The 10,382-nt window shown below is 44.2% G+C and overlaps 1 protein-coding gene across 1 annotated transcript in view; it reads right to left on the reverse strand.

Annotated features, from left to right (window-relative positions):
* SMU1 (SMU1 DNA replication regulator and spliceosomal factor) overlaps nucleotides 1–6,791 on the reverse strand; it is a 32,870-nt gene extending 26,079 nt beyond the window's left edge. Inside the window, exons 1-3 of the mRNA XM_017548326.2 lie at nucleotides 6,653–6,791; nucleotides 2,557–2,767; nucleotides 713–865 (exon numbers count right to left, since the gene is read on the reverse strand). Of these exons, the coding sequence (XP_017403815.1) occupies nucleotides 713–865; nucleotides 2,557–2,767; nucleotides 6,653–6,678 (390 nt within the window). The 5' untranslated portion in view covers nucleotides 6,679–6,791. The remainder of the gene's footprint in view (nucleotides 1–712; nucleotides 866–2,556; nucleotides 2,768–6,652) is intronic.
* Nucleotides 6,792–10,382: the final 3,591 nt, after the last annotated feature.

The following is a 10,382-nucleotide window of genomic DNA, read 5'->3' on the forward strand; positions in this document are numbered from 1 at the left end:
AAAAAAAAAAGAACTGAATTGTTTGTAACACAAAGGATAAATGCTTGGAGTGATATCCCAATTACCCCCATTATGCATTGCATGCCTATATCAAAATATCTCAGGTACCCCATAAATATATATACTTACTACGTACCCATAAAAAAAATTTTTTTTAATTCTTTTTCCTCCTATTTTGACAAACCTCTAGTGAAAGGCTGGGGAGGTAGGCAGGAAAAATGAAACTATACAGATAATAAAGTTTTGGAAGAATAAAAGACCATCCATCATCATGCTCTACTAGTAAGCATAATCAGCTAAGAAACAAAAGCATAAGCTTCCAGGGACTAAAAAGGCTGGAAGGAAGCTGCAACTGCTAGGGGCAAGAGACAGGAATGATCAGTGAACATACCAGCCGTCAGGCAGCATTTCAGGGAGGGCTAATGTGGAAATGACATCAGAATAAAATTTTCTTTTTTTACTAATCAACACACAATCCTCTAAAATGAGGTATGTAGAAGACTCAAATAATCAGAACACTGAACAAAATTATTGTCCTTATCATATGCAAATTTCAGCCAACATATATAAATAGAGAAGCATCATTCTCAAAAATTAAATCAAAATCACAAAAAGTATCCAATAAAATGGTAAAAAAAATTAAAAAAAAAAAAATCATGTTATTGCATTTCCAAAGTTAACAAAAAGTTTCTTTTCATTACCACAGTCATACCTCACGAGGATCAAAGTAAGACCTGGCCAAGAGGTTCTCCAGATGAATATATCGCTCTGGCTGTGTTTGTTTTAACATTATCATGGGATCAGTCTGTCTCAAAAGTGACCTGGCAGCACCCAATTCACGGAGCTCTATCAATTCCAGAACAACCTGGATAATTTAAAAAAAATTAGATGTTTCAATAAATTCTCGTTAATATTTTTCAGTAAAATATCTAACACAGATATGGCCTGTCAAAGTGATTTCCAATACCAGGAAGTGCCCCTTTCCCTTTTCACTAGCAATTTCAGGTGGACAACTAAAGTAATCATAAATAATAACTTTGGCCAGCCACAGTGGCTCATGCCTGTAGTCCTAGCACTTTGGGAGGCCAAGATGGGCGGACCAATTGAGGTCAGGAGTTCGAAACCAGCCTGGCCAATGTGGTGAAACTCACTCTTTACTAAAGATACAAAAAAATTTGCGGGGCGTGGTGGCACATCTGTAATTCCAGCTACCTAGAAGGCTGAGGCAGGGGAACTGCTTGAACCCAGGAGGCAAAGGTTGCAGTGAGCCAAGATCACACCACTGCACTCAAGCCTGGGCAACAGAGAGACTCTTTCTCAAAAAATAAACAAATAATAACTTCAATCCTTCAAACTCCATCCTTCATTTTTAACTACCAATCTCCCCTCCTCTCAGGCTTCTTGCTCAGAATATAGATGTTAAAGAAAGCTAAAGATGGGAATATCCCCATGGGCTCCAGAGAAACCTTTCTCCAGTTACCAAAATTTGGGAATTATTGCACTCATATGGATGTAAAGAAACAAACTGCCCCGGAGCAGCAGTCCACACCTGTAATCCCAGCACTTTGGGAGGCCAAAGTAGGTGGATCACTTGAGGTCAGGAGTTTGAGACCAGCCTGTCCAATGTGGTGAAACCCCATCTCTACTAAAAATACAAAAATTAGCCAGGCATGGTGGTGCACACCTGTAATCCCAGCTACCGAGGAGGCCGAGGCAGAAGAATCGCTTGAACCTGGGTGGCGGAGGTTGCAGTAAGCAGAGATCGCACCACTTTTACTTCAAATTACAATCTTATTTCCAGAAAGCCTACTGTGTTGTTTTATAATGAGTAATTTGTCTGATCTTTGTCCTAGGTTTTTGACTTGGAGCTTCTAAAACCCTTGGAATTTGACCAGTGATACAAGTATCTTTGTTACTCCTGGGCCCCTTGAAGCACACCTGGATTTGTGCAAAGGAGATGTTCAGGATAGGTAGGAGCTAGTTACAGAAAGACTAACTGTGTGATTAGAAAGTTGATGCTCTCTCATGCCTATATAATGCCAGCACTTTGTAAGGTCAAGGCTGGCGAACTGCTTGAGCCCAGGAGTTTGAGATCACCCTGAGTATTACGGTGAGACCCTGTCTCTACAAAAACTGCAAAAATTAGGCAGGCATGGTGGCACATGCCTGTGGTCCTAGCTACTCAGGAGGGTGAGGCAGGAGGAAGGATTGATCCTAGAAATGGAGGATGCAGCAAGCTATGATCTTGCCACTGCACTCCACAGTGGGTAACAGAACAAGACCCGGTCAAAAAAAAAAAAAAAAAAAAGGAAGAATTTGGGAAATCTTGGATTTGCAAGAAGGGAGAAAAAATAATAATGTCAACCTTGCCAGTGTAAGTTTTTGTTTTTTATTTTAATTTTGTTTTTCTTTTTTCAATCAAAAGCAAACCAGTGTAAGTTTTATGGGCTGATGCAGCCCTACAGTGCTTAAAGGGAAGCTCACTGATGCTTTCCAGTCAGGGAGCTGGCCCACAACAAACCAACCCATGGGGATCAGCATCACGACCACTCTTACCTGTTCATAGAGGTCAATGAGGGTTTTGTCTGGCAATTTCAGAGACTGTATAGCCTGCAACACAGTATCCCAATGGCCACTGTTAATATCAGCCACAAAACTCTCAATGCTGTCCACAGTATTCAGAGACACAGTAGTCTCCTCCTGCAAGGTGGCTAATGCCCGATGTAAACTGTTCTCCTTCAAGTACTGCATGATAAGGCGGATCACACTGAAAGAAAACAAATCATTCAGTTCAGGGATTCCCACTCGCCAGAGGCCAAAAATAAAGCCTACCCAGCTCCTACTCGTCATTTCCTTTCACCACCATTTCTTTATCATGTGAGTAAAACTTTCCAAAGTCACAAAATCTAAATTACAAGGGGACCTCCCCACCCTAGAGACAGAACTGGGGTTCAGTGAAGGGAAATCATTTGTCTAATGTCTCAGCCAGTTAGAAAGGGAGTTGGTATCAAGGTGATTATCTTATTTCCTAATCTAGAGCCTAGTTTCTTGTTTATTCTTATGATTATATTATAGGACACTTCATTGAAATACTTTAAATGACTAGTCTAGTCATTGATACAAAATAATCTCAATGAGGCTGGGCACGTTGGCTCATGACTGTAATCTCAGCACTTTGGGAGGCTGAGGCAGGAGGACTGCTGGAAACCAGGAGTTTGAGGCCAGACCAGGCAGCTATGAGACCCCATCTCTACAAAAATTTTTAAAAATTAGCCAAACATGGTGGCACATGCCTGTAGTCCCAGCTACTTGCTATGCTGATTTAGGAGGATCCTTTGAGCCCAAGAGCTCAAGACCAGCATGGGCAACATAAAGAGACCCCTTCTCTACCAAAAAAAAAAAAAAAATTAGCTAGGCATGGTAGTGTGTGCTTGTGGTCCCAGCTACTTGGGAAGCTGGGGTGGAAGGACTGCTTTTGCCCCTTAAGGTTGAGGCTGCAGTGAGCCATCATCATGCCACTGCACTCCAGCCTGGGAAAGACAGCAAGAGCCTGTCTCAAAATAATAAATAAAATAAAATCTATGAGGTAAGTTTACTATTATCTGATAGTGGTCGTCCTGTTAAAAAAATTTTTTTTAAAGTTTACTATTATCCCCAAATTACAGAGGATGAGACCAAATAATAGAGATAATAAGTAGAAAAATCAGGACTCAAACTGGCAGTGTAGCTCTTGAACATATATTCCTGAGGAGAAAGCAAACACTCTCTTCTTTTTTTCTTTTCTTTTCTTTTTTTTTTTTTAAAGACAGGTTCTCACTCCCGTCGCTCAGGCTGGAGAATAGTGTTGTGCTCACAGCTCTTTGCAGCCTCAACTTCCTTGGATCAGGCGATCCTCTCACCTCAGCCTCCTGAGTAGCTGAGACCACAAGTATGCACCATCACACCAGCTAATTTTTGTGTTTTTTGTAGAGACGGGGTTTTGCCATGTTGACCAGACTGGTCTCAAACTCCTGAGCTCAAGTGATCCATCCACCTTAGTTTCCCAAAGCACTGGGATTATAGGTGTGAGCCACAATGTCTGGCCCATCTTCTTAAAAACAACTATAAAAGAGAACTGATTGCTGCTACTTGCAGTAGCCTTTTTCTCTCATGGCCCCTTTCTGAGGTATGCAGGTATCCAAGCTTAGACCCCTACTATTCTGGTATGGTACTATCCTCCTTAGCACATTTCCAGTGACTTTCATTTTGCACTCCCAAAATAAGACATTTCTCTCCTCAAACACCTCACATTTGACATAGCCAAAATCAATTTCTCTACCTTCAAACACAAACGAATAAATAAAGAGCTAAAAGCTTTGAAGACAATCTGGGATTTGAATCAAAATTATGTGACCTGGGACAAGTCAGTTAACATCTCTGTGCCTGCTTCCTTATCTGTTAAGAAAAATACCTATCCTGTAGGGTTGATAAAAAGGTTGATTATACTACTTACAGCATACTTAGCACAGAAAGTACTTAGTATATACTAACTGCTATTATTATTATTTTGAGTCTCATTCTGTTGCGCAGGTTGGAGTGCAATGGCGCAATCTTGGCTCACTGCAACCTCTGCCTCCGGGGTTCAAGCAGTTCTTCCGCCTCAGCCTCTGGAGTAGCTGGGATTACAGGTGATCACCACCATGCCAGGCTAAATTTGAATTTTTAGTAGAGACAGGGTTTCACCATGTTGGCCAGGCTGTTTTCAAACTCCTGACTTTGTGATCTGTCCCCCACAGCCTCCAAAAGTGCTGGGATTACAGGTATGAGCTTCCACACCCGGCCCAATAGTAACTATTATTAATTAAAAACAAAACAAGGCCGGGTACGGTGGCTCAAGCCTGTAATCCCAGCACTGTGGGAGGCCGAGGCTGGTGGATCACGAGGTCAAGAGATCGAGACCATCCTGGTCAACATGGTGAAACCCCGTCTCTACTAAAAATACAAAAAATTAGCTGGGCATGGTGGCGTGTGCCTGTAATCCCAGCTACTCAGGAGGCTGAGGCAGGAGAATTGCCTGAACCCAGGAGGCGGAGGTTGCGGTGAGCCGAGATCGCGCCATTGCACTCCAGCCTGGGTAACAAGAGCGAAACTCCGTCTCAAAAAACAAAACAAAACAAAACAAAACATGCAGTAGCCATTACTCTACAGCCGAGGTCAAGACCGGGAGAATGGTCATTACAGGTACCACTCAGGCCCCAAAGCATGGAATCCTTTCCAACTCCTTCTTGACCTAGTGGTTGTAATCTCCAGCACTCCCTATCATTCTTCTTTGTTTCATTTTTGTCCAAAGCATTTACCACCATCTGTTACATTTCATATTTTATTTATCGTTTTTGTCTATTGCTTGCCTTCCCCAGTCACAATGTATGTTCTATGAGAGGAAGGATTTTTGTCTGTTTTGTTCACTACTGTATTTCCAGCGTCTATAACAACATATAGATTTCAGTATTTGCAGAAGGCATAAACTTCCCTTCCTCTTATGAAAAGTCTCCAAAAAAGGGCCAGGTGCAGTGGCTCACAACTGTAATCCCAGCACTTTGGGAGGCTGAAGTGGGAGGATCAAGAGGTCAGGAGTTCGAGACCAGCCTGGCCAACATAGTGAAACCCCCTCTACTAAAAATACACCAAAAAAGTAGCCGGGCATGGTGGCGGGCGGCTGTAGTTTCAGCCACTTGGGAGGCTGAGGCAGGAGAAATGCATGAACCCGGGAGGCGGAGGTTGCAGTGAGCTGATATCGCGCCACTGCACTCCAGCCTGGGTGACAGAGTGAGACTCCGTCTCATACACACACAAAAAAAAAAGTCTCCAAAAAAGGTCCTCTCTCACAATTATATTTATTAATCTAATCATTATTAAGTGTTGTCAAGGACAGGTGGAGGATGGGGTTCTGGAAAAGCACACTAAAGGTCTTCAGTCACTACTTCTCACCCCCATTCCCTGAAAATTCTTCTTTCTAGCCCAGTCTCCAGAGACTGTCTCTCCTTTACGGCTACAGAGAGCTCACAGACAAAACAAAATTCAGGGCCTGATAAAATAGCTAGTTGTTCATTCATTCCAAAAGCAATTAACTCTTCCTCTAAAGTATGCTAAACACTGAGACCACAAGGAAAACGAGCCCCTAGGCACCGTCAAAGCTAGTTTGGGGTGAGGTTATCAAACAATGACAATATTGAGTGATAAACGCTAGGCGGAGGAAAGCAAAGAGACCGTGTAAGCACAGAGGAAGAAACGAATCACTTCACATAAGTTGGGCAGGCAGAGAAGCAAGGCTTAAAGAGAACAAGTGTCCTATGCGATAATTAGACTGGAGGCCAGAGTGGATCCTTAATTTGGTCAATCACAGCACAGTCGGCCAAGGACAGAACTCAGGTCTGCAAGGTGTTTTCCCCACCCCATGCCACCTCCCTTGAGACTTTGGGCTTCACGTCTGAGAGTGGCTACCTTCTTGCCGGCCCACCTCCGAGGTAGCCAGATCCAAGATGCTTCTTTGGGCCAAAGGAAATGGCCCTCCACTCCCTAGCCTCTCCAATGCCTTCTCCCGAATACCCTCCGCCCCACACCCTTAACCTCCGGGTGCCCCGCAAGGCGGGAACATCCCCACCGCAGGACTCACTCCGAGGATTCGATTTCGATCGACATAGCTGTATCTCTCAGGGAGCAGACCCCAGTTCTCCCTCAAGGCCAGTCGCGCAACACAGCAACGACACATCCGGCGGTCGCCTTACGTCACTTCCGCTTGTGTCGGCAAGCAGAGTCCGGCGCCTGCCCTTCAGACGAAATGAACAAAAAGAGGGGCGCGGTGCGCGCAAGGGCGGGGCCTTGAGGGACTGTCAGAGGGTGGAGTTTATGCCCCTGCCCTAGAGAAATAAGCTCCAAGAGAAAGACTGTTTAAAAGCACTGGGCGCCATACAGCTCACAAATGCAGTGAAAAACAAAAGCACTGGGGCTGGGCGCGGTGGCTCACAACTGTACTTCCAGCGCTTTGGGAGGTCGAGGCGGGTGGTTTACCTAAGGTCAGGAGTCGGAGACCAGCCTGGCCAACATGGTGAAACCCCTTCTCTACTAAAAATACAAAAATTAGCCGGGCATGGTGGCACACGCTTGTAATTCCAGCTACTCGGGAGGCGGAAACAGGAGAATCGCTTGAACCCAGGAGGCGGAGGTTGCGGTGAGCCGAGATCGCACCACTGCACTTCCAGCCTGGGCGACAGAGTGAGAATCCAAAAAAAAAAAAAAAAAAAAAAAGAAAGAAAAAGGAAATTTAATTTTTTTGAAAAAAACTAAGAAGGAAAAAAGAAAAGGTGGGGCAGCGGAGGGTAGGGAGTGTGAATTACACTCTGTCTGCATCACATGCTGCTTGAGATAATCCCTGGTGCCAAGTGGCCTGTTTCAAGTCAGAATTTATTTGCTGCTTTGCCTGTAGTTTATACATGCATGTCAATGTGATTATGGGCACCATTCTTGAGAAATGAAACTTTGTCATGACTAGCAAGCAGCCACAGATGTATATCTATCCTTTGCTTCTTCGATATATTGGATTTTTAACCCCTGATTGACAGTCAATGCTCCTGGCATCGCAAACCCTCCTCATTCATGTTTATTCTGTAATAAGAAAGTGGAGTATGACATTTTTGTTACTATGTATAATGAAAATACAATCTATACCTAGTTTCCCTTCCCTGAATTGGCTACTTATGTAAGTATTCCAATAATCCATCCATTTCCATGCCTTTTCCATACCCAAAAGTATAGTTTTCTTCATGTTGCTGATCTCTTGTTCATAAGTTGATAAATTTTGCCAATTCCTAAAGATAAATTTGCATAGGAAATTTTGTTTTAAACCCTAGATAAATGAGGTCTCTCACATCTCTCCATCCATATATAAATAAACAAGCAGGCACACACAGAGACAACTTCTAAACTCTAAACTAGGCAATTGTATTCGCCAAGAATCTTTACTGCATAGTCAGAGGCTGGATCACAACCTCCCAGACCAGATTTCTAGTGAACAAAAGTAACCCAAAGGGAAATCCGGTCTCGTGATCCGCCCCGCTTTCCGGTAAATAGACCCCCTCCTGTAAACCCACGTACCTGCAATCTATCTCTTGAATCCAGCAGAGGGCAGGACAGCCACAGGAAAAACTACCATTGTAAACTTGGCCTCCAAACGTCTGACTGGTGATTAAGGAAACGAGGTGGGAGGGAGAGAGATTCTTGGTCCTGTACTGTAGAAGGGAAAGTCAATATTTGAGTGCCAAAATGGGACAAAAGGTTGGCATTATTTCCTATTAAACTAGACCAGTTTTATCTAACATGATATAACAAGGCAAAGTCGAGAAAAAAATCACATAATTCTGTCTGCTTTTTGCAGAACATGAGTTATAAGTTATGAGGGTTAAATGAGTTAATACGTACAAAACACAACAGTGCCTGGCATGTAGTGAGCACTGAGTAAGAGATGGTGGTTGTCATTGTTGTTGTTGTTGTTGTAGAGATGTCGTCTTGCTATGTTGCCCAGGCTGGTCTTGAACTTCTGGCCTCAAGCTATCCTCCCTCCTGGGCTTCCCAAAGTGCTGGGATTACAGGTGTGAGCCATTGTGCCTGGCCTATTATTATATATTAAGATGTCAAAGCCCTTCTATTATTTATCTTTCTTACCACAATAAGAAAATAAATAAGTCAAAATAAAGTCTAAAATTGGTCCGTTTTGGAATGAGGAATTCTTTAGTGCGATACTGCTCTCACAGATGGGCTTGTACCCTGCTCATGCTCCACCAGCTGGAAGCTGGCTGGTCTCCAGCAGTCCACTTTGTCTTGACCTCTGAAATCCCTGTTTGTGTCTCACTGGGCAGCTCAGCCTCTGTGACACAAAGCCACAATGGAGTGTGTAGCGAGCACCTCCTTTATTTACACAGAAAGGGTTCTTCCCTCAAGGCTGGAGCTCAAATGGGAGGCCTGTTTCCCACATCATGACTTGTTAGCACTTGTGGTTCTAGAGGCTTCCCTTAGCACACCTTTGATCTGGGATCTGTACAGACAGAATCCACAGGGCCAGGCCACAAGAGCCCCAGCAGCTTCCAGGGAAAGTACTTTCCCACTGTTGTCCTTTTTTTAAAATGGCATCTCTCATCTCCTTATCCAGACTGCTTTTCTACTTTCCAGGGACTCTAGGGCACAGAATAAATCCTAAACTTGTATGCCTGGGATGCTTGGTCTTTCTTTCATTAGACAAAGGGGAGGGTTCTAGTCTCATTCCCCATATTATTCCTACCCTTGGAGCAGCCTGGGATTCCCTATTCTCTAATTGCAATGGACAGATTTTGGGGTGTCTGGCAAGCTCACAATTCCCCTTTCTTCCTTCCTATCATGTATAGTGGGAGGGGAAGTACTTTGATAAGATGTGGCTGTTGGTGACACCATCCTGGGATCACTAGAGATACACACACAGAAACAGGTAAGAAATACACATATAGGTACATACACAGGTAAGAAATGCATATACAGAAACACATAAAATAATGTGATAGACATGGAAACTTTGACATACACACACACAAAGACACACACACACACAGTCCTGTGACTTAAGGAGTAAGATTTTCCCCCGGGTATTGTTTTTCTTGTTGACTTGGTCACTGTGGTGCCCACGTGGCACATCCACAGTTCTTAGAAAAAGGGCAGAAACATGAAGCCTCTCCCAAGTTAGAAACAAAGGCCCTGGCACAGCCCAGCCCTGGCTCACCAGTCCAGGATGTCTGTCCTACCTTCGTCTCCCTGGAACTGTAGTTCTGGCTCAAATGCTGCCCCAGGGGATCTCAGCCAAGGAAAACAGAGCCTTCCCAGGCACTGAGTCCCACTGGGACAGCTGGCCCAGACCAAACATTCAAGCTCTGATGCTTAGAGCCCCCACCGCCTGCAACCAAAGCATCTCTTTCCCAGACAGGCCAGCCTTACCTCATGTAGCAGCCTGCTGTAGGGGGTGAAACCAAGGGTGAGGAGGGTGAGGTTGGAGAGACAGGTTGGAAAATGGAGCTTGAGGGGGAAGAGGCGTTACTAAGTGGAGGGTGACATGTTTAAGGATGATATAGGAGTGAAAAGAGAAAGAAATGGCAGTGACTGTGGATGTGATAAGAAAGGCTGGTCAGACCAGGTGCAGTGGTTTACATCTGTAATCCCAGCACTTTGGGAGGCCAAGGTGGGTGGATCACCTGCGATCAGGAGTTTGAGACCAGCCTGGCCAACATAATGAAATCCCATCTCTACTAAAAATACAAAAATCAGCCTGGTGTGGTGGCAGACACTTGTAATCCCAGATACTCAGAAGGCTGAGGGTGGAGAATTGC

This window comes from Cebus imitator, unplaced genomic scaffold, assembly GCF_001604975.1.
Source record: "Cebus imitator isolate Cc_AM_T3 unplaced genomic scaffold, Cebus_imitator-1.0 Scaffold206, whole genome shotgun sequence".
Lineage (NCBI taxonomy): Eukaryota > Metazoa > Chordata > Mammalia > Primates > Cebidae > Cebus > Cebus imitator.